Consider the following 27,009-nt stretch of genomic DNA (forward strand, 5'->3'; position numbering starts at 1 on the left):
AGCGCTGTACATCTGCAAGTGTAGCCAAGGCCTATGAATCCAGTCAGGAGGGATCATCTCCTGCCCATCAAGAAGGCCTGTCAAAACTAAATAGGCCATCGTGTGACATCACAATACAAAGACTTTGTTAATTGCCCCCTTGAACCTATGAAGAGGATAGATGCAAAAGGACTTGTCCCATCAGCTTGAAACCTGGAAGAAGGAAGTAAAAATAGCTGACAAGAAAATTTCTCATCTCTTATGCTGTTTGGACTCTCACAGTGCCAAAGTTACAAAACAGAAGCAGAGATCCCCAGGTCAACCTGGGTTAGCCGTAAAAGACATTCACAGCTGACAGACTACTATAACTCCCTGATGATGACACAGCAAAACTTATTGCTGAGCTCTGTGACTTTATCCTCACGTACAATTATTTCAAATTTGGTGACAATATATACCTCCAGACCAGTGGCACCGCTATGGGCACCCGCATGGCCCCACAATATGCCAACATTTTTATGGCTGACCTGGAACAACGCTTCCTCAGCTCTCGTCCACTCATGCCCCTTCTCTACCTACGCTATATTGATGACATCTTCATCATCTGGACCCATGGGAAGGAGACCCTGGAAGAATTCCACCATGCTTTCAACAGCCTCCACCCCACCATCAACCTCAGCCTGGACCAATCTACACGGGAGGTCCACTTCCTGGACACCACCGTACAAATAAGCGATGGCCACATTAACACCACCCTATACCGAAAACCCACCGACCGCTACGCCTACCTTCATGCCTCCAGCTTCCACCCCGGTCACACCACACGATCCATCGTCTACAGCCAAGCACTGAGGTACAATCGCATCTGCTCCAACCCCTCAGACAGAGACCAACACCTACAAGATCTTCACCAAGCATTCTCAAAACTACGATACCCACACAAGGAAATAAAGAAACAAATCAACAGAGCCAGACGTGTACCCAGAAGCCTCCTGCTACAAGACAGGCCCAGAAGAGAAAACAACAGAACTCCACTGGCCATCACCTACAGTCCTCAGCTTAAACCTCTCCAACGCATCATCAGTGATCTACAACCCATCCTGGACAATGATCCCTCACTTTCACAGACCTTGGGAGGCAGGCCAGTCCTCGCCCACAGACAACTTGCCAACCTTAAGCATATTCTCACCAGCAACCACGCACCGCACCATAACAACTCTAACTCAGGAACCAACCCATGCAACAAACCTCGATGCCAACTCTGCCCACATATCTACACCAGCAACACCATCACTGGACCTAACCAGATCAGCTACAACATCACCAGCTCATTCACCTGCACGTCCACCAATGTTATATATGCCATCATATGCCAGCAATGCCCCTCTGCTATGTACATTGGCCAAACTGGACAGTCACTACGCAAGAGGATAAATGGACACAAGTCAGATATCAGGAATGGCAATATACAAAAACCTGTAGGAGAACACTTCAACCTCCCTGGCCACACAATAGCAGATGTAAAGGTAGCCATCTTACAGCAAAAAAACTTCAGGACCAGACTCCAAAGAGAAACTGCTGAGCTTCAGTTCATCTGCAAATTTGACACCATCAGATCAGGATTAAACAAAGACTGTGAATGGCTATCCAACTACAGAAACAGTTTCTCCTCCCTTGGTGTTCACACCTCAACTGCTAGCAGAGCACCTCACCCTCCCTGATTGAACTAACCTCGTTATCTCCACACTGATATATACCTGCCTCTGGAGATTTCCATTACTTGCATCTGAAGAAGTGAGGTTCTTACCCACGAAAGCTTATGCTCCCAGTACTTCTGTTAGTCTCAAAGGTGCCACAGGACCCTCTGTTGCTTTTTACAGATTCAGACTAACACGGCTACCCCTCTGATACTATAACTCTATCACCTTTTGGAACCATAGACTATAACTCATTTGTGTATACATGTCTGCCTGCTTTAAACTTGTAATAACTCTCATTTCTTTTATTTGTTAATAAATCCTTAGATAGTTTATTATAGGATTGGCCACAAGCATCTTTGGTGTGAGATCTAAGGTACAAATTGACCCAGTGTAAGTGACTGGTCTCTTGAGACTGGGAAAAACCTGAAATATTTTGTGATCTTTGGTGGATAGCAACCAACTATCACCAAGTCCAGCTTGCTTGAGTGACAAGATAGTCCTCTTGGGCATATACCACCAGTTTGGGGTCTCTGCCCTGCTTCTTTGCAGTCTGCTCTGAGGTTGGCATGTGTGGTTGCAACTCACCCCAGACAGTATCTATCTTCACAACATTCCCGGGAGGTAGGGAAGAGCCATTTTACAGGTGGTGAACAGAGGCACACATAGGTGCTGGAACTAGGGGTGCTGCCACACCCGCTGGCTTGAAGCGGTTTCCATCATATACAGGGTTTACAGTTTGGTTCAATGGCTCTGTGCCCCCAGTATAAAAATTGTTCCAGCACCCCTGGAGGCACAGAGGGTTGTCTACACAGCTGCGGCAGAGCTCTCCCAGCGCTGTAATAAAACCACCTCGGCGAGGGGACTAGCTCCCAGTGCTGTAGCGCTATCTACGCTGCCACTTTACAGCGCTGAAACTTGCATCGCTGAGGGGTGTATTTTTTCACACCCCTGAGTGAAGAAAGTTTTAGCGCTGTAAGTGGCAGTGTAGACAAGGCCTAACGCCCAGATCTTCAAAGGTATTTAGGCATTTATCTGCCATTGTTTTTACAAAAATGTTTTTGAGGATCTGGGCCTTGTCCAAGGTCATACAGGAAGTCTAGCAGAGGAAAGAATTGAACGTGGGGTCTCTCAGGTCCTAAGCTAGTACTGTAACCACTGGACGATTGTGCGTGTGTAGACACAGGGTGAGTATAGGGCCTAATGCAGTGGAACCCCTCTAAGTTCTACCATATTACAACTATAATAATAGTGCCTTTAGGAACCACAATCATATCTAGAGAGGTAAATACTGTGTGCGCCCAGGCTGACCTGGTATTGATCACAGGCTCAGCAATCGCACACCTCCTAATGTGACCAGATGTCCCGGTTTTTCGGTCTTTTTCTTATATAGGATCCTATTACCTCCTACCCCCGTTCTGATTTTTCACATTTGCCGTCCTGTCACCCGCCCCAGCCAGCCAGGCTGCTCTCTCAGGATTATGATGATCGTACAGCCTGAGGCCCCACAATGCGGAATCGGGAAGAGGAGGGCGTTGTTCTTCTGCCTCCGACTCCTCCTATCGGGAGTCGGGAAGTGGGCGTCTTTGCTCCCCTCCCACACCGGGAGCGGCCGCGGCGGCTCCCGAGGGACACAACAGCTCGGGAGTCCGGCAGGGCTCCGGTCAGCTGACGCTCTGAACGTCCCGACTTTCCGAAGTCACCAAACCGGTTAGTCAGGAGATCAGTGGCTGGGGAATCACGTGATTGCCCGCCCTCCCCTGGCTAAGTTGGTAAGAGCTGTTCAGTTGCAGCAGCTACCGGCGCCTGGACCATCCCTCTCCTCCCAGGTAAGTGAGCCGGCAGGGGGCCCGGGCAGGCACACGGGGCTGCGGGCACACGGGGCTGCCGCGCTGCCGGCTACAAGGGCCTCCACGGAGTGGAGGAGGCACAAGAACCGGACAGATCCTGCCAGCCGCGGGGAGGGCTGATGCTGCTTGTTCCTTCGCTCCAAAGGCGGCTGCTTGGCAGCGGGGTGGGCGGGGGGGCTCTAGCTGTACAATCTTAAAAGTGCCCTGGGATCCTGCAGGATGAGGTGCTGCAGACTTCGGGTTGCTAGTTCGGCAGCTACGTCTTTCCATCTCCGCCTACCCAGAGCTCAGCCATGTGCTTCTTTCCAGGCGCTTAGTTTCCAGTGGTTGATGAGTTTGAATTGGGTTCCTAGATGCAGACTACTCCATTAGCATGGACCGTGCAGTGTTCCACCCTGTAGGGTGACCAGACAGCAAGTGTGAAAAGTTGGGGCAGCGGGTGGGGGGTAATAGGAGCCTATATAAGAAAAAGACCCAAAAATCGGGAGTGTCCCTATAAAATCGGGGCATCTGGTCACCCTACCACCCTGTCTGAGACCAGAGTTGGTTTATGGTCACTTCCTATCCAGGGACTGCTCTTTTTCAGTTGATAAGGTGCAATAATACCATCCCGCCATTCAGATTTTCTTTTGCTTCCTTGGTGAAGAGTGCCAGTTGACTAGCACAGGAGACCAGAGTGCTCTGCTTAGCTGCAGAGTAGGTACAGTGCATATTGAACCAGCTTCCTGCATTAATGTACTTCAAGGCAGGGCTAGTCCTAAAGATGAAAAAAAAAAACCTATTTTTCATGATCTAGCACTGAGTGATTGGAGGCAAAACGATTCACAAACATTTGTCCCAGCCCTGGATTGCTTTTTTCCTCTCAGCCTGTCCCCTGCCTGGCTCTTTGTTTAACGTTTTTGGAGTCGGTTTTTGTTTGCACAACGTTGGGGAGTGGCTGCTCCTGATGTGAACACCCGAATTCAGATGCAGACAAGGGGGATCACAGTTGGTGTCAGGAGTGTTCACCCTCTTTATATGGCCCCTGTCACCGTAGTATCTGAGTCTCTCACCATCTTTAATGTACGTGAGGTAGGGAAGTGCTAGTATCCCCATTGTATGGATAGGGAATGGATGCACAGAGAGACCAAGTGACTTGCCCAAGGTCACACAGGAAGTCTGGGGTGGAACAGGAATTTTGTTATTAAAGTTTTGGTCTTTTGAGTTGAGGAGCACAAACAGTCCCATGTGACTTGGGGAACCAGTAAAACACCCTGAATAATGAATAACTGAAACTAATAATTCACAGTCACCCCATAAGCTAGCATATGTTCATTGCACAATTATGAATAACAAAGATGAGTCAAAATCATGGCTAATTCCTGAAACCAGGATCAAATTCATTAGCTATGTTGTTCATAAGGAATAGTTCACTCGACTCTAGACCTGGTTAATTCTTGACCTCTGCTGAGGCTGCAAGCTGTGTAGGTGATTTTTTGCAACGTGAGCAATCTGTCCCGGTAGGAGCTGGCCTGAGACCCTTCAGTGCTCCATGCAGTTCACGGAAAGCCATCAGATGGTAACAACTTGCAATCGCTACTGACCTGGGGCTAGTTTGGGACAAATAAACTAAAAGTTAAAGATTCCATGTCCCCGTTCCCCAGGTCTCTGAGCTGCTTATCCCCTCATTGTAAGTATGTTTAGATTACTACTGTTTCCCCAAGGTGGGGGCCTCAAACTTCTCAGATCTCTGGGGATCTTTCTCAATTTTATCTTAGGGGAGATTGCAAAATCCAATGCCCGTTAAAGTCAAGGGAAAGACTCCTGTTGATTTCCCTGGTGTTGGACTGGGGCCCCTAGGAAGAAGCAGTGTGTTATGAACAGTCAGTTGTATTAAAGAATTTAGGGGGCACATTCAGCATCTCCATGATCATCGTCTGATATCCATTGGAGTTTTGTGCACAGATCAAAGCGAGAAGGTGATCCTAAGCTTTTAGAGCAGGCCATGTCCCAGTCCTTTCTTTAACACGTCTCCTTTATCAATAAAAAATAACACTTTGCGCTTCTGTAGGACCTTCCCTTTGAAGGTCTCAAAGCACTAGAGAAACGTTAACGCAGTAAGCGTCACAACCCCCTGGGAGAGGTTATTGTCCCAGTTTAGAGATTGGGGGGGAAAGTGATGCCAGAGGATCTGGGCCAGACAGACTTGCCCAAGATCACACAGCATATCAGTGGCAGAAGTTAGGGACGTGTCTCCAGCCAGTCCTGTGCTCCAGACCACAGAGGAGTTCTGCTTCTCTTTATTTTTTATTGTCTGGACAAATGCAGCTGCCTACGCACCACTTTTCTTTAGCGTTCAGCATAAGCCCAACATCTCAGTATGGTATAAATCATTTTCTCCTTCATGTTTTGGGAGGAGTTTGTGACCTTGAGAACCTGAACATACTTGCCCAGTGGGGGGTAAGCTGCAGGTGGGTGCTCTGATTGTGGCAGGTCAAAAGGTAGGTATTTCTCTGCTGGGACCAGCCCAGTCAGTTTGGTGATATGGTTACAATCTGGCCCATATACAAGGGCCCAATTTTTTCCCAAAGGAAACTCATTGCTTTATATGACTGGATTCAGATTAGCTACTGTTCACCCTTCATTAATGCCAATTTACTGCACACAGATTGCAGCTGCACCTGACTCCTGACCTACGTTGCACCGCCACTGCTTGTTGTTTTTGCCCTAGATTTCTCTACACAGCTCTGGCAGTACAACTTGGTCCTGACAAGGAGCATCCCTTCTCCCTGCTATTTTAGTCCATGTGGACCCTCCTGTGCAGAAACTGTAATGGAATCATAGAAATGTAGGGCTGGAGAGGTCTTCTAGTCCAGCTCCCTGCACTGAGGCAAGACCAAGTACACCTAGACCATCCCTGATGACTGGTGTCTGTCCAACCTGTTCTTAAAAACTTCCACAACCTCCCTTGGAAGCCTACTGCAGAGTTTAACTATCCTTACAGTTAAAAAGTTTTTCCTAATATCTTAATCTCAATCTCTCTTGATGCAGATTAATCCTGTTACTTCTTGTCCTCCCTTCAGTGGACGGGGAGAACATTTGATCACCGTCCTCTTTCTACCAGCCCTTAACTTATTTGAAGACTGTTATCAGGTGCCTGCTCAGTCTTCTTTTCTTAAGACTAAACATGCCCAGTTTTTGTAACCTTTCCTCATAAGGTCAGATTTTCTAAACCCTTTATCATTTTTGTTGCTTTCCTCTGGACTCGCTTCGGTTTGTCCACATCTTCCCCAGAGCTGGACACGGTACTCCAGCTGAGGCCTCACCAGTGCTGACTGGAGTTGAAGTGAATGAGGTTTTCATCATATGGACCCATCTCCTCAGGGAGTAATGAGACCTGCCATGCTTGATTCTATCTTATCTATCTAGGTATTTATAATGTGGCTGTTGCCCTGGTGTCTGCAGCTAAAGTTACAAAAAAACAAACAGTCTGTACAGCTGTAATCTCCCTGCTGTCTGTGTGTATCTCTCTGTGAACTTGTGACCACTTCAAGATTTGATTCCTTATCTCCAGACTAGATTTATACCTTGTTCAACAGAAAGGGGAAGCCTAGAGGCAGCTGCCCAGACCTCGACCACAGCTTCTCCTTTCTGTACTATTTAGACCAAGTTTCTCTTTCTGGTTGGGCAAGCAACACAAGGCCCTACACTCCACTCAACGGCATTTCTCTGTCACTTTTGAGAACTGCACCAGACCAATTCCAAAATTTCGGGGAATGTTCTAGGTATCGATGGATAGAACCCTAGTGAGCTGGGTGAAAACCAGAAAAGTCTCATTTCCACTGAAATCAGGCCCACAGAATGCCCGTTTGGTACTGCAGGCAGAGGAAGCTCTGGTGCCCTCTGCAAGCTGCTGCCTGCACATAGAACAGACCAGTCAGTCACACACCTCGTTCCTTATGTAGGCTGAGTTGAACACTCAGCCGGGCCCCTTCCTCACTCCAGCCGTTCCCTCCCCTAGTGAGGCTTTACGTTGTATCCTCACTTCTGACTCCGGGCAAATAGCACCCGCAATTTGTCTTTGTCGTTAACTTAAACAGACAGGTAGAAGATCCACAGGGAGCAGATGAGGAAGACAGTACCATTTTTACACAATCATGTATGTTCAACATTGTCAATCCCAAGCATTCAAAATCATGAGATAGTCCCCCAAAATCATGCAATTGGCTGAAATCAGTTTTTTTTTAAAGTAATACCTTTGGGGTTCGTTCTGTCTTTGTGGGATATAGCATTTAAGGGGTCATGGTCTCAAGCTTTTAACCTTCATGGTTGTGGAGAGAAACTGTAGCTTGGTTGGGTTTTTTTGTTTGTTTGTTTTTTAAATGCTGAGCATCTCCCACATAATCACATGACTCCAGGAGCTGGGGCTTGAAGGAAAGCACCAACTATTCCAAGAGTCGCAATGAAATTGCGCAAGTTGACAACATTGCACTTTTTCTAACCACAACCACATTTAAACGCCTGATGCAAGCCCTTTAGAACCTCTTTCCGTGAGAGAAGCACTGTGTTGTGTAGATGTGCTCAGAACAGGGTTAGAAGGCTGGCAGCCTGTCTGTACTAGTGCTCCAGAGAGGGGCAGTTTACCCTGAGCACCTGTTTGAGAGCTGAATGGCATTGAGACCTGGCCCGGGGGTCGCAGTGCCACTCATGGAATTTGGCCTGGTGGCCCCTCCAAAATGAGAGCCAAACCTGAGTGGCCCGGTGATCCCATGTGCCAGGTCACAACGCCCAGAGCGGAGCTGGGCCTAACCCCATGGGACAGGAGCTGAACCACTGCTGTGGGGTGAGTGCGGTGTGGACTCCCCTCCAACCCACCTCTACCCCCTGGACTGCCCTTCAGTGATAGTCTTTTTTTTTTTTTAAAGGGAGGGCCTCAGTTTCAGATTTTGCCCCACGCCTCCCAAAACCCTCTGTTCAGCCCTGAGTGCCAGCACCCCCCAAAGGGAACAATCAGGAGGGAAAAGTGGCTAGAGCGTAGTGCAGGGCAGAGTGCGTAGGAACAAGAAATGAGAGCAGAAGTGGAGTCAGATTCTGGGGAGGTTGGGGAGCAAGGAGACCTTTGAGCTGTATGGTGAACATGAGGAGAAATCAGTGCAGATTCAAGAAGAGGGGAGGGACTTGGGGCCAGCAGAAGGGAAGGAAGACTATCCTGGCAGCAAAGTGTTAAATGGGCCAGAGGGAGGAAGCCGGGTGGCTAAAGAGGAGGAAGGTGCTACGGCCAAAACAGAGATTACTAGAGCAGGACTAATACCTTGGCAGTGGGAATGGAGAGGGAAGGACACAGTTTGGAGATGTTGTGCAGATAAGCAGCAGGATCTGACTTTAAACACAGTGCAAGCCAAAGCAAATACATTTCTTCCGCTCAACCTATTATTGAAGGTCTCCTAAGGCAGAAGTGAGAATCAAAGACTAGAAAAAGACAAGCCAAACCAGGAAGGACTGGGGCTGCCAAGTAAATGGGTGTAGTTGAATGCACCCCACGCATCCAGATCCTCTCTGCTCCTGTCTGGAGTATCTCCCAGGACAGAGCTCATTGGAATGAGCACAAAGCAGGCTTCTTTACTGAGGCTGCTGGACACACACTGGCTCTGTAGTTGTCTCTGGCTCTGTAACAACCTGAGTAGCCAACCACACAGCCTGTGCTGCCTGAAGTCACCACAGAGGACCCCCCTAGTTACATGTGCACTGCATTGTAAACCCTGGGCTTGTGGACTCTGTTTTGAGCGCTATGCTTGAGCCCACGCTGCATTAGAAACCTGGGCTTACAATTGCTGGACCCGGGGCTCACAGCCATGCTAACGTGTCCATACTGCACTACGGACTCGGGTATGCAGCTTGAGCTGCGTCCACACTGCAAAATGACAGGGCTTGGACCTGAGTCGCAGCAGGACCTGGCTCTGATCCATCCTTCTAGCAGGGCCCTAGGACCCAGGTGCTGAGTGCTTGCCACTCGAGTCAGACTGGCTTGTGTGTGGACAGAAGTGGGGCTTGGGCTCAAACTTTTGTCAGAGCCTGGGGTTAGTGTGCTGTGTAGACACACTCCCTCCCCCGCCCCATGTCTGCACTACCCTGTCGTTGAGATTTTGATCACCTGTTTGTTCCCATCACACTTGTGGCCCAGGAGCAGAAAGGCCTTACAGCTATGAGCCAGAGAACACTGCATCCTCCTCAGGACAGCAGAAACAGAGAGTTCGCCGCAGCCAAAGCCAATGGTCCAGCTCAGAGAGGATATTGGGAGGGTGTGTCGCTGAACTACGGGGCTGGCAGCGAGTGTACGTTCGGGACGTCTGAGTGCGCTGGGCCATTGCTAGTAGATGATGGCACTGGAGTACACTGGGTAGGGATACAGTGGTGCTTTGGGGTGCAACTGTCACCACTGAGGTGCTTGGGGGGGGGACAGATGGGGCATTGGACTAAGCCATTTTGCTATGGCAGACTGGCATGCATGGGGCGTAAGGGAGTGAATGCAGGAGGATTGCTGTGCAAACCAGAATGAGTAATTGAGAGGAGGACCTGACACCATGGTGCTTTGAAGGATGTGTGGGCCAGGATGCAAGTATCTTCCTCTGGAGCTTTGGGGGTGCAGGACGGTATGTGATGGCATAGTGGCGTACAGGTAGAATATTAGGAGGCCATATGGGTGGAATGCTGGGGTGCAGGTGGTGTAGTAACATGCATAATTACAGTCTGGGCTCTGGGTTACTCACGGATTGCTATACTGGAGATGGGGTTTGTGGAGAAACAATGACAACACGCTCAGGCAGCTGGACTAGAGGGAAGAGGAAGTGGGGCAATGGAAGGAACCCTAACGCAGTAATGAGTAGATGATACAACCTCCCCTCCGAGCTAAACAAAGGCCGAGAGGGGTGATTAACAACTAGAGCCACTGTAGAACCCTACATAAATAGGTCAGCTGGGGTGGCCTGAAGCTGATAACAAAGGGCCATGATTTGCATAAAGCTGGGTTGGGGGAATGGGTTGGACATGCCATATCTCCTCATATTCCTCCCCATGGACAGTCTGTGTGTGGTGGATGGGTGGGTGGAGCCCTGTGACCTGCTGGATGACCCACTGCAGAGGGAGGATCCCCCGAGTGGACCCCATTGATTTCTGAGGCAGGAGAGGGCTCTTTCCACTGAAAGGTTTTTGTCTCTCTCTTGTCAGCATTTATCCCTCTCTCCAGATCAATGAAGTTGGCAGCCTTTGTGTCTGGCCTGGCCCTAGTGGCCCGTGCCCTGGCTCTGGAGAATGGGCTCATGCAGGCGCCTCCGATGGGCTGGCTGGCGTGGGAGAGATTTCGCTGCAACACTGACTGCGAGACGGACCCTGACAACTGCATCAGGTGAGTGAGGCAACACCGGGGGCTGTATCTGGAAGTTCTGTGTGGAGATGACAAGGCGTCAAGGGAGAAAGGGCAAACTACCCCCACTTTTGGCTCGCCCTGCAGCTGAGGGCACCATGAAGAGTTCCCACGCTTCCCCTCTGCATGTCAAGGGCTAAAGCATCACCTTTTTGTAGTGCTCTGTTTGAATAGCTTTTGGCTTCAGTGCTTTGGAGGAGCGAAGGCAGAGGGGGAACTCTGAACCTTGGGCTGAGCCAGTGCCCCTTCCCACCTCACTCAGAGACACCCTGAGCAGCACCAGCATCCCCCTCCTTTCATGTGCTCCCCCGCCATTCAGAGACACCTCAGTCAGAGTCCATCCCTCCCATGCCCTATCTCCTCCACACCCCTCACTCACTCTCAGTCCCTGGACATGAGTCCCCCCACCCTTGCCCTTACCAGCTCTTTGGCAGCTGGGGGAAATAAAAGGCATGGGTGGTAGTTAGGGGGTTGGAACAGAGACATTTTGGGGAGTGGCGGAGGAGGCTGCAGAGAAGCAGGAGCTAAGTTGTGCCATAGCATCCGGCTCATGAGGATCTGAGGTGAGAGAACCAGACTCATTTCACATGTGACTCAAGTCAGATGTGAGGCAAAGATTGCTAACTCCTGCACCATCACATCTCTGTGCCATGAAGAGTAATTTTAAAACATTGTGAAAGCCATTGAAGACATGGAAACCGCCGCACTGGTCCATCTCATCTGTCTCCCACCGCTAGCAGCACCAAGTCTTCAGAGGAAGACTTAAAATTGTCATCACACACTTAATTATGCAATATGACATCCTGGAGGGACACTTCTTCCTGGCCCCAGCTAGGTAATTTTACACCTAGCAAAATGAATTATGCCTGCACACATTAGGGCACCCCACCTTTTCCCCATTCGTAGGGCTCCAGGCAAAAAGCACCTACCCTTTCCCAGTACGTAGGGCTCCGGGTGTATACTACTTCTGCAGGACCTTTTACCAGTGAAAGAGCCTTACACAGTAATATACTACATCACCTCTATTTATTAACAATCACCAAAACCAGAATGCACATGCTACACATACAGTGCTCGCCACTCTCAATAAGACAGATGAACTTTTCTTGATGTCCAGTCAGGATCAGGTCCATCTGGGGGACTCCAGTTTCTGCACGGTGTCGTTGGCCGAGTGGTGAGGTCTGGCAGCTCTGATCTTTGGGGCTGTGTACTGGAGTTGATTCCCAAATAACTTCCTTTTGGACCCCAGTTTATATACACCTCTATCCCGATATAACGCTGTCCTTGGGAGCCAAAATATCTTACCGCGTTATAGGTCAAACTGCGTTATATCGAACTTGCTTTGATCCACTGGACTGCACAGCCCCACTCCCCCGGAGCGCTGCTTTACCGCGTTATATAAAATTCGTGTTATATTGAGTCACGTTATATCGGGGTAGAGGTGTAGTGAAATTTGAGTTCTTTTTAGCTGGAACTTAACCAATCATTATACTAAAATGTTACTAATCAATCGTAACATAGTGTAACAAAATTCTTGAACCAATCCTACCCCACCACCTTAATTTACACCTAGTAAAATTAATTATGTAACAGACAGAAACAATTAAAGAACGACACAGAGACCATACAGATAAACAATAGGGAAGTGGAGACCATAATGACAAAACAATAAAGAAATGAAGATTTCACAACCACAACTACTGATAAGTAATAATAATGATTTATTGACAGACAGGATGCTATCAAACTAAGGTTTTCTTTTTTTTTTTTTTCTTTTTTTTAACCATCTTAAGATCTGTTTCTTTATCTGGTGATAGCGGGTGCTATTAGGACAGGATCGCCTTCTTAACAGCCCGATATTACGTTGTTTTAATGTAATTTAGCTGGAATGTGAGGATGTGACTTCCTGCTTCTCAGCTCATGGCTGCTGCTTGGCTGCTCTTGGAATCTGGCTGCAGACGAAGGCCTTAGGCTTTAGGCCTTACAATCTGGCTGCAGCCAACGGCCTTCTCCTTACAGGAGGGATGGGGTGTTCCACGTGTGACCTGAAGCCACAGGGTTGACATCCCCTAATTGTACTCCAGCGGGTGTCTCTGTGTTTGCTGTTCTTATTCATGGAAATGTCAGATCTAATTTGGGAATCTCCTGTCCAGTGTATGGAATCCCAGCAGACCTTTCAACACCCCCCCCTCCCCCATAGAAACAAGACACTGTTTTTTGAAGGGGAGGGACAATGTTTCCTCTCTCTCCAGCAGCAGAAACACACCGGGGCCCCCACGCTGTGGTGAATCAGGAGGCTGCTTGTTTCTGTGCTGAGGACACCAAGAAGTACTGTGCTTAAAGCAAAGGCCAAAGGGCATTCTGTAGCACCAGCCTGAGGTCTGAAACATTGTCAGCCCGTCCCTCTCGGCCCTGTAAAATGATCAAGCAGCCATTTCCCTGGCTCCCCTCCTCACTCTTTGATCCTGCTGACAGTCAGGGAAGGTGGAGGATGATGATCTTGCAGTGTGGCGTGGGTGCGAAAGGACTCATGCTTTGGAGCTGAGTATGAAGAGACATCACAGCCTGGGTGCCCCGCAGGGTTTGCTGATGTACATATAATATGAATGAGCCCCGACCATGTATTTTTTTTCACTTATCTAGTCTATATAATTATATATTCCTGTCACTGTGACTCTTGCACAACCTCCTCCCCTCCCTGTGGTCATTCTGTGATGCCCCTTCACAGCAGCTCGTCTCAGAGGCCAAGCTCTTCTGCATGGGCACCATCTCCCGGCACTGTGCAGTCCTGGTCCTGCTTGGGGTACAATACAAATCATAACTGTAGCCACTCCCCCGGAGGGGTGGACAAAGCCTCCCCCCATTTCTTCTCCCACCAATCACCAATATTTGGAGCTTGTCCATTCTCTTTGCGTTGCCTGGCTTTTTCCTTCCTGGTGCCTCCACTCAAGGGACTCCTTGCTGTGCCAGGTACACAGGGGGGCCAGCCCTTGAGAAATCAGTGACCATACTATTAGCTGGCAAGGGGTGGAAAGCCCAAGACACAGGGGACAATAGAGTAAATAAAACAAATCCCAGCAAAGGAATGGCACACCAAAAATAACTGCATAACAAAGGGGGACTTTATTAGGAACAGGAAGCTAGGATCTGGGGAAGGAAAGGGTTACGGTTAACTAATTGATGAACATGGATAAATAAGCCATTTCCCCACCTCCGCACACTCTCAAACTCCTCCAACCCTTTCTTCCCAAGGAAGATGCTAGGCTGAGGTGGTGCATCCTGAGATGGAGTGTTGCAGCCCTGTGGCATTGGCTAACTTCAATTAAAAGTCACCTTCACGTTTTTTCTTCAACCCTGGGCAGGACAGGGTGTTCTCCAGACTCTGGCCAGGCTCGCTCTTCCCTGGCCTGGAATCCTCCTGGTCTCAACTCCCTCTTGGCAGCACGTGCGGGGTTGGATCGATCTCTCTCTGGTTGCCAGTCCCTGCAGTGCTGGAGCTGCCCAATCCATGCAACTAGAGTTTCAGAGCAGTGGGAGTTCAATGGCGACTCCCTGATCCGCACTCACTATCTCTCTCTAGGCCCAGATCACCTCATGCAGAAGCCTCCCAAGTCCCTGTTGTCCCCGATAGAGGTTTCTAACTCCTTCTGTTCCCTCCCCTAGCTCCAAGCAGGCCAGGAATGGGGTGAGGGGACTTTGGCAGCAATATGGGTCGTAGCCCTTTTTGTAGGCCCCCCTGAGGCTCAGTCTGGAGCCCAGAAGCTGACAAACTCCAGGTGGGATGGCTGATGAGGGAGGGGGCTAGCCCCTCTCCGTACAAGCCTCATGAGGTCCCCACCGACAATTGCGTGTTCTGTTCTGGGACCTCAGTAACGGAGAGAGATTGAGAAACTGGAGAGAGAATTTAAAGAACAAAACTGCTGATGGGGGTTGGAGGGCATGATTTGAAAGGAGAGAGTGAATGGACAAAATGTGTCTGTCTGCACAGGCCACGAGGACTGAGGGAGGGATCTAGCTTCTATTGACAAATGCATGAAGGGTGTAAACAGCAAGGCGAGTAAAGAGAGGGAGGATGGTTCAGTGGTTACAGCACTAGTCTGGGACTTGGGAGCCCCAGGTTCATTTTGCTGCTCCCCATGGACTCCCTATATGACCTCAGCCTCCATTGCCCCATCTTCAAAATGGGGATAACAGCACTTTCCTGTCTCACAGGGGCATGGTGAGGGGCTCAGATACTAGTCACGGAGGGCAGATAAGTGCCTTAGAATTGTTCAGGCTCCGCGAGCTACAAGGAGGAATAATGGGAAACATTTCCTATTGATGAGATCTGGTGGACAAGGGAAGAGACTCCCAGGAGAAGTGGACATTACTGGGGTCCTTTAAAACTGGACTGGACAAAGCCTTCGAGACTCTGCTGTGGAGACCGACCCCTGCATTGGCAGTGATGGAGAAGATGGAACCTAAAAGGTCTTTTCCATCTTGGTTAAAGGTTGAATGACTCAATGGTTTTTGTAGCAGCCTTTGGGAATACAGAAGAGCAGGTGCTAAGTGTTGTTATTAATAATGGGTTTGTTTTGTTACCTCTGTCTGCTCTGAGCCTGTTCTCTCTCTCCCCATCCCCGAGGAAGTGAGAAACTTTTTGTTGACATGATAGATCGTCTAGCGGATGATGGCTGGAAGGAACTGGGCTACGTATATGTGAACATAGATGATTGCTGGATGGCGAAGAAGCGGGACGCAACAGGGAAACTGATCCCAGATCCCAAGCGTTTTCCCAGAGGGATCAAAGCTTTGGCAGATTACGTGAGCTGATTCTTTTGGTGTAAAGGCAGGATCCAGAGAGGGAAGGGGCAGGAGATGGGGAGCAGGGTGGGTTCTCGGTATTTCAGTCACATCACATCTCGTGGCCTTGAGGCATGAGGTCCGTGACCCTGAGAGATGTGGGAAGGGACGCTCTAGAGCAGTGAGAGAAGCTAAAGTGCTGTCCACTCTGACATGCTCCCCCCCACAAACACACACCTGCTCCAAGTGGCAGCCGGGGGCTTTCAGGCTCTCTCACACCCCTCTCCTTTGCACAGGCGCACTCCCGGGGACTGAAGCTGGGCATCTATGGAGACATGGGCAACTACACATGCGGTGGCTACCCAGGCACCACGCTGGACCGGATCAAACAGGATGCCCTGACCTTTGCGGAGTGGGGCGTGGACATGCTGAAGCTGGATGGCTGCTACTCATCAGAAGACGAGCAGGCTCAGGGTAAAGACTGTCTCCTGGGCTGTGTGGACTTGGAACCACACCACTGTTACTGTCCTCGGTGTCAGAGGAACTGAGAAGACATTTTTTCTTTATGCTAAAGCAAAGGCTCTCACAGCCTGTGGGGGCTCTTGCACGTGTCAGGAGAATTGGGCTGCCATCTCAATTCCTACTCCCCATCTCCATAACTCATTGCATTGATGCTCATGGTGCTTCCCATGAAGCACCAGGGGAAGTGGGGCAGTCTCTGAGGATGCTGGTGGCACGTTTCAAGAGGGGTGCGCAGAAATGGCTGAATATGGGACTTTGGCTTGGTAAAAGGCTGAGAACCCCTCTGCTAACGGGCACAAACTCACGTCGTGGCATTTCCTTGTGCCTCCCGTTCTGGATCTTCATCTCCAGGCTAGGTCCCTAGCTAAGATTTTAGAAGGTGTCCAAGATACCTGCTCTACAGTGGGGCTACAGAACCTTCAGAGAAGACCCTTACACGTGCATAGGATGTTGTCATGGGGAGCACGGGGGAGATTGTCCTTACTGGCCATAAGACAGCTATTTTTCTACAGAAATCCCATTGGTGGTCGGAGAGTGGCTTGTCTGATGGGTCTGTGTTTTGGTGGGGGACCTGGTGGTTTGGCAGTTCTGATGGTGTGGGGGGATAGGTTTCAGCCTCAGGATCTGAGTATGGGTGGAGAAGCCCTCAAATATTTGATTTCTTAAGGAAGGCAGCTTCTGTTATTCACCTCTCCTCTCCCCCACCATCCCTGAGCCCCTTTCTTTCTACTTGTGTGTCTCTTAAAATAGCACATTAAAAATCCATGTAACTACGTTCATCTGAGTGATCGTTCCAGAAAGTGCTGCTGTTTTTCCCCCTGGTCAATGCCAGCCATTTCCTTGACCAATTGGATTTCTTGTCTCTCAAAGGCTACCCTAAAATGGCAATGGCCTTGAATGCAACAGGCCGTCCCATTGCCTATTCCTGCAGCTGGCCAGCGTATCAGGGAGGGCTTCCACCCAAGGTAAGGCTCGCCCTGGCAGATCTGGGGTTCCTTTGATTTTCCTCTAAACGTCCTGCACTGACTGTCCTGGGGGGGGAGCTTTTATTCAGCGTTGTATGAATTCCTAATGCCTTCCTTTCCTACCCCTCCTCCACCCCAGTTGCTATGATTGGCTTGTGTGCACTGATCTCCCAAAGGGACTGTGAGCAGTCAGACAGGCTGTGGATCCACGTGGAAGGATGCCAGGTTGGGGTGCAGGAGGAAGGGCAGTGGTACCAATCTTTGGGCCGGGTTGTTAATGTAAAAGGACACTCCTGAAAAGTGATGATGTCTACAGGAGAATCACTGAAGTTAAATGTGGAAAAGAGGCCTGTAGGACACCTCTTCTCCATCCCTATCCCAGCCAACCCAGGATCATTCCCTACCCATCTATTCTTCAGAGCATTGTCCAGTTTTAAATGTCTCCAATGATTGGCCTTCCACCAACTCCCCTGGGAGGCTCCTCCACAGTGGATCATGAGTTTTCCCTTGGTGCACTCTCATTCCACCCCCACCTGTGCTCTAGGCCTTTGAATCACCCTGAACAATCCCCCTCATCCCCCCCATAGCTTACACGCTTCAAGTGTACTCGTGGATGGTCATTGTATCCTCCCCCACCCCCAGTTGCCTCTAGCTGGTTAGGCGGGCTGTTCCGCTTTCCCCACAAATGAGGCACCTTGCCCCTTAGTTGCTTGGTGTTGCACTTCTCTGGATTCCCTCAAATCCATCAACACCTTTTGGCCACTAAGGCTCTCTGAACCAGGGCCGGCTCTAAGTTTTTTGCCGTCCCAAGCAAAAAAAATGTTTGGCTGCCCCCCCCCCCCGCCCCGGGGGCCCCCCCCCCCCCCCCCCCGCCGCCCCCCCCCTGGGCTCCCCCCCCCCCCCACCTGCACCCCCTGCCACCCCAGCTCTGGGCCTCCCCCACACGCATCCCCTGCTGCCCCAGCCCTGGGCTCTCCAGGTCAGTGGTAACTTGCTCCCAGGGCGGGTCATAGAGCAGGAATTTTGGATGTGCACAGAACACAGACAGAATTGGTTCCCATATGGTTACAGAACTGCAGTAAAATGGAACAATTTTCAGCTTGTGTGATTGGAGGATATCTGGATGCATATTATAAGACTCTCCTACATAAATGAAGAAAAGTTGAGGTGCCTTTACTATTCTTTTGTTCCACTCTTTCTTTCTATGGGGAATTTGCCAATGCAATATCACTGTCTTCCTTTTAAACAAACAAACAAACAAACAAAAAGCAATGGCTGTTGAAAATAGCAATTCCAGTCCTAAAAATCACTGGGAAGCATTTCTTGCTCAATTTATCCTACTTTTTCTACAGCAAGTTACAGTGGATCGGTATATTTGATTTGGGAGAAATGAAGTAACAGCTGCCCAAACTGAGCTTGAGCACTCCTGAATTTTGAGGTGTTCAAATCTGGAAGGCAGGTGCTGGATTCCCTTTCTGAATATTAGCTAAATCTGGAAAGGAAAAGTCAATTTCTGTTTCCATGGCTCAGAAGTGGAAATCCTCCTACATGCCTGGTACTGTATCTAAAGCTGCCCAAGTCCTCTAGCCTCCCCTCCCTTACTTTTCATTTTAAATTCTAGCGGGATCCACGTACCTACCTTGCTAGGTTTCAGATAGAGAGGGGCACTGTCCATTCATTCCTCCCAATTCCTTCTTTGGGAGCTGCAAGGTGAGGTCACACCAGTATCCCTAATCCAGTCTGGGGATGTCTTCTCAAGGGGATATCTGGGCCAAAGCCACCTGCTCCTTAGGCACACTTGTTCCCTGTTCACAGTTCACTCCCTCCTGCTCCCTTTCCTGTTGGTAGTGGCCAAGGGAATGCTGGGAAATGTAGTTCTTTCCCTGTTCCAGGGCTGGCTCTATAGGCAGGGAGCTAACCAAGGAACTACAGCTCCCAGGGTCCCATGGGGTCTCAGCTCCAAGGTTGGATCCCTGCCAGCTGCCGCCCCTGCAAATGGGCTGCCCCAAGTACCTGCTTGCTTTGCTGGTGCCTAGAGCCGCCCCTGCTCTGAACTGAGCCCAGCGTTCCCAGTGAGTCTCATCAGTGGCTTCTGAACTAGCGATGATAAGTACAGTGTGAGTGTGTGTGTGTGGGGGGTATTTTTCCTCCCGCTCCATGACAGAGGTGTATCCCACAGCTCTGTGGTCACATCCCCTCTCTCCCATTCACCCGAGCGCCTCCCCCTGTACACCTTGTTCTCTTCCAGGTGAACTACACCCTCCTGGCGAACATCTGTAACCTCTGGCGTAACTATGGTGACATTCAGGACTCCTGGAGGAGCGTCCTTAACATCGTGGACTGGTTTTCAGCAAATCAGGATGTGCTGCAGCCGGTGGCTGGCCCTGGCCACTGGAATGACCCGGACATGGTAATTTTGGGCTGTGGATGGTGGAGAGGAAGGTCTCCAGGGATTTCCTGTCTAGAAGCAGGGTGGAGAATTGGAGATCATGGCTGGCAGGAATTCATTAGCCCGTGGCACACAATACAGGTCTGTAGGCTGCCAGAGCTACCTAACCCTCACGCCACATCCCTCATCCACCGTGAAAGGCCCTGTCTAGACTAGGGGCAAGGTGGGGTTTTAAAATGTTGGTATTATAATTAATACATATTTAACATCACTGAGCACAGATGGGGCTGGACATCTTTACGACTGTGTTAGCTGGGCATGCTCCACCTGCAGGGGAGGGAAAGGGCTTGCCAGGATGCCAGTGCTCTCCATGGGCTGGGTCCTGCCACTGAGAGCAGCAGTTGTCTCGCTAATGTGTATTCCCCGGCCCTTCTGCTCTTCCACTCTCTCCCTCTCCACCCCACCCCGCTGCCTGGCTCCTCCCCCTCTGTGCCACAGCTGATCATTGGAAACTTTGGCCTCAGCGATGAACAGTCCCGATCCCAGATGGCCTTATGGACGGTGCTGGCTGCCCCACTCTTCATGTCCACAGACCTCCGCACCCTCTCCCGCAACTCCAGGGAAATCCTGCAGAACCGACTGATGATCAAAATCAACCAGGACCCCTTGGGAATCCAGGGCCGCAGAGTCCTTAGGGTACAGAAGAGCGCGTGTGGGAACCCAACTGCATAAGGGCCAGGGAGAGGGGAGTAGATGGGGGGGAAAGCCGTTGAGAGGGACTGGCTGGGCGTCAGGGGAGCCAAGTCAGGGAATGGCTGTGGTTAGCTGGGAATTTATGGGGTAAGCACAATATTGGGGAGGCCTCCCCAGGGGAAGAGTTGAACTAAGACATGCTTGTTAAACAGCTCTAGTATTCCCCTCCTCCATTCCCTCCCCACCGGACTCAGCTGCTTGGTTTGTCCTCCCATGCCCTTTCTTGTCTCTTGGTTTGGAATGGGTTATTCTTGGGACTCACTCTGGGGCCACGGTGGGTAGGAGGGCGGCCATCAAACAACCCCAGTTCACTCCCTCCTACTGATGCTTGATGTGTCAGTGTGTGGCTGGGCATCTCATGCCCAGCAGAGAGACTTGATCCATGCTGCTTCCAGGCCCCTGCCAGGGCAGGTTCATGAGCCATCCCAAGAGCTGACGAGCGTTTGGGGGAGTGGGTGGCAGCTGCAGGGAGAGGTGCAGAGAAGCTGGAAATGCACCTAAACTCCCTCTTTCTACTCCCCCCTGTGCTTCCCTAGGAGAAGTCTCATATTGAGGTGTTCCTGCGCCCGCTTTCCCACTCAGCCAGTGCCCTGGTCTTCCTCAGCCGGCGGACAGACATGCCGTACCGCTACACCACCTCCCTCAGCAAGCTCAACTTCTCCACCAGCGCCATGTACGAGGTGAGCAGGGAAAGCACACCAGGTCCCATCCCAACGCCCCTGCCACGGAGGCCCCTTATCTCCACAGAGTGGGGAGCCCCGCCCCCATGTTCACGCACGATGCTTTGTGGTTCAGAGTCCCCCTTCCTACTCTCTTCCCCAGAATGTAGTGTTCTGTCTCCCCACCCTCAGCCTCACACAACACGTAGTACTTTTGGAGACCACAAGCCAAAGCCACAGACCCAGTTACATTCACCCACTAGTGCTGGGACTCATCCCTCCCTTGGCATAGTCACGCCAGGGATTAGGCTGGACTCTGAATGCTGCAGTCCTGAATGTGGGCGCTGGGCCCTACACGTTGTGGGGGGTGGGGAAACAGCTCCAAAGCTCCTGCCCCTATTCTCACTCCAAGATGGTGCTGCAACCGTACCAAATCACTGACTAGCCTGGCTCTGGGACTTTGATGGTGTGCTTGCAGTTAGGCTGTGGTCCCCGTGGCTCTCACAGATCAAAGTGAGTTAGGCCTGGTCAGTGTGTGGATGAGATTTCTAGGAGGTGATAGGGGGAGCATTATCATGGGCCTTGGGTTTCCTGGGATCATTCTGCCTCTGGGTATTTTCAATGGAGTCGTTCCCACTCCTGCAGCCTCTGATCAAAATCCCTTGGGGCTGGATACAATAGTCTGCCCTTGTTGTGTAGCGTTACCGTGCCCCGCTGCACAGCTGCTTACTTGGCCTGCCAGATCGGGCTACACTTCCTGGGATCTCTCATCTGCCTTGGAAGTAAAGGGTTTTTTTACATACTTTGGGATGAGAGGAACCATGGAAATGCTGGTAACAACCATGTCTCTTCCAGGCACAGGATGTGTACAGTGGCGGGATCATCAGCGGCCTGAAGGCTGGAGAGAACTTCACTGTCATCGTTAACCCCTCGGGCGTAGTCATGTGGTACCTCTATCCCACAATGTACCTGGATCAACCCATGGACTTTGTCAGACAGCACCCCCAGCGGAGGGGCTTCCATCCATTTGCACTGTGAAGCCAAAGGAAGAGGATGGGGGGCCAGCTCTGATTTTATCCAGCCCCAATGGGTACATGTTGCTCTCTGGCCAGGAGTGACTCCCCTGAGTGTTTCCATCGCTGCATGGAACAGACATTTTGCTTGTTCACAGTCACAAACTAATGATCTACATTTAACCTCTTTGTGCCTTGGTTTTCCTCTCTGTCAACCAGAGAGAATTGTTACCTCCCTCCCAGGCATGAGATGAGGGTTAATTCATTACTGATTGTAAAGTGCTTTGAGACCCTTCCCTGGATGGTACCAGGCAAGTGCAGAACACGGTCACTGTGAGCCTTTGATACCTCTCGTTACTTGAACGCTTGGCTTTGATCCCGCGCTAGAGTAGTAGGAGCTGAAGGTAATATTGCAGCTCGGTGAAGAGGTCATTTTCCCTAGATTTGCAATAGGGCCTTAGAGCTGACCCCTGTCGTACCTATCACGAGGAGCGATCTCCCTGGAGGTGCTATACTGGCAATCACATGTTCCAGTGGAGGAGAACTTTCCTACCATTTCCTTCGCTTAGAATGACAACTTCAGTCAGTGGAACTCACACCCTTCCAGTTGTAAAACCACTAGCGCCTGTAGGAGGCAGCATTGTTCATTAGCCAGAGCAGGGTCCTGGGAGTATGAAACTCATGAATTTCAATGCTGACTCTGCACATACCCTAGCAGTTGCTAAAGGCAATGTCTGCACTACCCCTGCTACAGTGGCACACCTGTGGGGCTGCAGCACCCTCATGTAGACCCTTCCTGCACTGATGGTGGGGCTTTTCCATTGGTGTTGTTAATCCCACCTCTCCAAGAGGCAGGTGGCTAGGTAGATGGATGAATTCTTCTGCCATGCCAACAGCAGGGGCTAGACCAACCTAACTGCAGTGCTCAGGGCGGATAATTTGTCACAGCCCTGAGCGATGGAGCTAGGTTGATCTAATTTTTAAGTGTAGACCAGTGGTTCTCAACCCAAGGCCCAATCAGCACACAGCTGCGGCCCATGTGACATCCTCACAGCCATACAGGTAGTGTATATATTGTGTGGATGCAGCCCATGTAACACAGAGAGAGCTGCATATGTGGCCCACAAGGGTAAATCAGTTGAGGACCACGGGTGTAGACCAAGCTTTAGTTTCCCTGTCTGTAAATTGGGGACAATACCACACCCATACCTGAAGATTATTAGTCATATTTAGCACTTAACATCTTCCAAGTGCCCTACAAATAAAAGCTTGATCGTCACAGATTCCCAGCCTGGGTGAACCTTAGTATTGCCCTGTTGCTGGATACTGAGGCAGAGGGAGGCTATACAATAAGTCAGTGGCAGAGCAGAAATTAAACAGGACTGCCTGGCTCCCCGGCTTCTGCTCCACGCAGCCTTCCTCTTCAGTTAGTCCACAGAACAGTGTGGAGATTTACAGTATTCTCCACTGATTTATGGTTAGAAAAACACCACTGCTAAATGTACACAGCAGAGAAAGCTGTGTCCAGTGTCTGTTTCATTGCCTGACTGGGGCTCAGAAACACTTGTGCATCCACAATCTTGTCCAGCCGAGAACTGCCTCATGTTAGCACTAGCCTACCCAGCACCTGAACTTTTTGGTTCCTGCTGGATGGGAACAGACTCCCTTCCGTCTCTAGCTGCCCAACATTCCAGGATTTCTCAGGGAAAGGCAGCTGTGTATGTATTTGTAAGTTTCCATGACCAACAGCCTTTTAGCCATTAATACACTGCCAGGGGACTGCATTAGGAGCCTGTCACTTGCATTGTGGGCCCCAGAGCCACAGCTGGTTGCACTCCATCGTCTGAAAGGGAACTCTGTCACTATGTGTTACAGTGTAAGTTGTGCGAGAGAATTAATGTTTGAATAATGTATTTGTATGAGCAGAAGAGGAGCGTTGTAACGAAGGAAAACAGCCTATCTTCTTCATCCCAGCTGTGTCCAAACTGACAGCTCAAGGGCTGGGGGAAGTGGGGTATGGGCTACCCAGGGAGAATTCTGCACCAAAAAATTAAAAATTCTGCACCCGATATTAAAATTTTGCAAAATTCAGCATATTTTATTTGTCAAAATAATGTAATCATGCTGGTTTCAATTATTTAGGTAATTTATTTAAACTACAATACAATGGATGGAGAAGGGGAGTGAGTAGCATTGGAAGAAATCCCCAAACCCCTTTGCCTAATAGTAATGTAGCGAGGTTTGATCCTTTATTTCTAGTTATTAGTCAACCAATATATACAGCCATATGCTCAGTGTTACATCATAGGCAATTGAAGAGCAAGTGAGGGCTGGGGAATCAAACTCAATTTATATCAGTTACTGACCATCACCAGAAAAGTCAGTAGCAAACAGTGCAGGGAGCACATTTTTTCAGTCCAAAAATTTAGACCAATTCTAATCAGTAAAGCACCATAAGCATTTTTAAGGCCTACTGTCCTTCACACCACTCTGGCAATGTAAAGGAGCCTTAAAACTTTTAGAACTGTTTTATACTTCTGGGGGAATTCACTAAGCAGGCCGGCTGCTACATTCTGCTCTGCCTGAAGGGACAGAGCCTGCCCCATGCCTACCTCCTCAGAAACATCCTGAAGTCCTGTCCCTCCACACCAAGTGTGCCACAATAGCAAGTGAAAGGGACGGTGTCTCTCTCTCACACACATATGACTGCCCAGCTCCCCTCCTGGCAGTGATTTATGTCTACCAGCTGCTCTGGGTGCCTGAACCAACCTGCCTGTATTGCCAGGGAGGGATATGTGACCACTCTTGTGGCTTCCCCATCAGAAGTCATTTTTCTGCAGGGAAGCAAAGAAATCTGCAGGGGACATGAATTCTGCACATGTGCAGTGATGCAGAATTCCTCCAGTGGTATGGGCTTAGCTCCTCACTCAGTGGGAAGAATATTTCAGAACACTAGTGGCCCCTTAGGCTGGATGAATGGGACAGGCTACAGCATATGGATTCGAGGAATATGTGGCATAGAAGAGGTTAACTAGTTGGTGAGGGGACTTTGCAACAGGGCTCTAAGCCAGGCTTTTGCATGCACCAAGTGACACCAGCAAATGGCTGCCCACTGCTCTCCCCATCTCCCATACAGCAACCTACCTAGGGCTCTGATAAGTAACACCTGACTCACTGCAGTAGAATGTACTGTTGATACAATGGGAGATGCCTATGCTTAAAAAAAAGCTGGGTACTGACTAGCTGCTAGCAGAGCGGCTTTGGCCATTTTGGACAGAACTGCAAGAGTCTTTTGCGAGGTGATCCTCCCCCTACAATGTAATCAATACCTGTTTATTAGTGCACTACAAGCTGCAGGGCTGGCCTGAGACATGAGTGAGAATCTCTGCTAGGTTCCCCCCCCCCCAGGGCAGACGTAGAAGCCAGCTGCTTGTTCCTTTCCACTTCAGCAAGCTGATAACATTGATTTCCAGCTGTTTGTTTTCACTAGGGTTACCATATCTCATAAATAAAAAAAGAGGACCCTCCACAGGCCCTGGCCCCGCCCATTTCCCCACCCCTAGCCCCGCCCTAACTCCGCCCCCTCCTCCCTCCCACTCCCAGCCAGGGGGAAAGGGCTGCCCCAGCGCTACCAGCTTCAGGGTTTGCTGGGCAGCCCCCAGACCCTGCACCCCCAGCCCACGCTTCCCCAGCGCAGCTGGAGCCCGGGAAGGGAAGCGCCCGGGAAGGGAAGCGCCCTCCTGGGGGCGCAGGGTCTGGAGGCTGCCCGGGAAACCGTGAAGCCGGTAGCGCTCAGGCTTTGGGCAGCCCCTATGCCTCCGGACCCTGCACCCCCAGCCGGGCACTTCCCCTCCCGGGCTCCGGCAGCGCAGGGTCCAGAGGCACGGGGGCTGCCCAAAGCCGGTAGTGCTCGGGCAGCCCAGCTCTTAAACAGAGCCGAAGAAGAGCAGAGCCGCCATTTTCCCGGACATGTTCGGCTTTTTGACAATTCCCCCCGGACGGGGGTTTGACTGCCGAAAAGCCGGACATGTCCGGGAAAAAGAGAACGTATGGTAACCCTAGTTTTCACGCCTTCCTCTGCAAGGAAAAAGCCTAGACCCCTGCTGTAGGACAGACATTCTGCATTCCCCGCATAGTTCCCCCATCCAGCAATGACAGTAGAGAGTGGCACAGGCTTTGCAGAACCAGCCAGGTGCTGGTGAAGAGAACTCTAAACATTGCTTTCCACTGAAAATAAATCGCACTTGAGCACTGTAGGCAGGACAGTAGTTTCTAGCTCGATTTTATTTTAACTAGAGACGTGAGTCACAGCTCTGTTTTGCTGAAACTGCTGGCCGACTAAGCAGCGTAAATGTTACCAGCTAGCACAGGGGTTATCATACCAGATGTCCCCTTTTTAAAAGGGCAGACCAATTTTTTGGGACTGTTTCTTAGCTAGGCACCTATTACCCCCCAGCCCCTGTCCCATTTTTTCCACAGTTGCTATCTGGTCACCCCAGTTACCACTCATACTTGTAATGTACCATCTTAGGCTGGAGGGCCAGTGCTATAAAACCCATGCTAGGAAATGGAATTGTGTATATTAGAGAGGGTGAGATGATACAGACCAGGGCCTAGTTCAAAAGTATTATGGGGCAGGGTTAATTCTTAATGAGGACTCAGGCTTCACTGCCACAACCAATCCGATTTTTTTTTTTTTTGTAATGAAAAGTCCTCTCTCAAACCTGTAACTTTGTCTACAATAAAAACAACAAATTTAAGATTGTCTCCTCCTGCATAAGAGTCACTGTTAGATCTTCCTTTTATCCTTGTGCCACAAAGACAATCTAGCAAGTCAAGTTGTTATGAGGTACGGACCCACTTTCTGTCCTCATGCTGTCTGGGGGGAGGGCTGGCTAGAGGGGAGAGAACATGGGCTCTGTGTAGGACCTCTATAAACAGTGCAATTCTTTTGTTGACTTTGTTACTGGCCAGAAAACATTCCCAGAGCAATAGTAGTCT

The 27,009-nt window shown here is 50.1% G+C and overlaps 1 protein-coding gene across 2 annotated transcripts; it reads left to right on the forward strand.

Moving 5' to 3' along the window:
* Window positions 1–3,247: 3,247 nt before the first annotated feature.
* On the forward strand, window positions 3,248–24,099 carry NAGA (alpha-N-acetylgalactosaminidase). 2 transcript variants are annotated; one of them, XM_034775043.1, is made up of 9 exons: window positions 3,248–3,386; window positions 10,730–10,907; window positions 15,554–15,728; window positions 16,004–16,181; window positions 17,100–17,194; window positions 19,443–19,604; window positions 20,082–20,279; window positions 20,873–21,016; window positions 21,851–24,099. In XM_034775043.1, exons 2-9 carry the CDS (start codon window positions 10,753–10,755, stop codon window positions 22,031–22,033), a joined length of 1,290 nt encoding a protein of 429 aa, XP_034630934.1. In that variant the 5' UTR covers window positions 3,248–3,386; window positions 10,730–10,752; the 3' UTR covers window positions 22,034–24,099. The 2 variants fall into 2 exon arrangements, with proteins under 2 accessions (XP_034630934.1, XP_034630926.1); XM_034775035.1 differs by having other exon boundaries at window positions 3,267–3,505.
* Window positions 24,100–27,009: the final 2,910 nt, after the last annotated feature.

The sequence above is a fragment of the Trachemys scripta genome, chromosome 1 (assembly GCF_013100865.1).
Source record: "Trachemys scripta elegans isolate TJP31775 chromosome 1, CAS_Tse_1.0, whole genome shotgun sequence".
Lineage (NCBI taxonomy): Eukaryota > Metazoa > Chordata > Testudines > Emydidae > Trachemys > Trachemys scripta.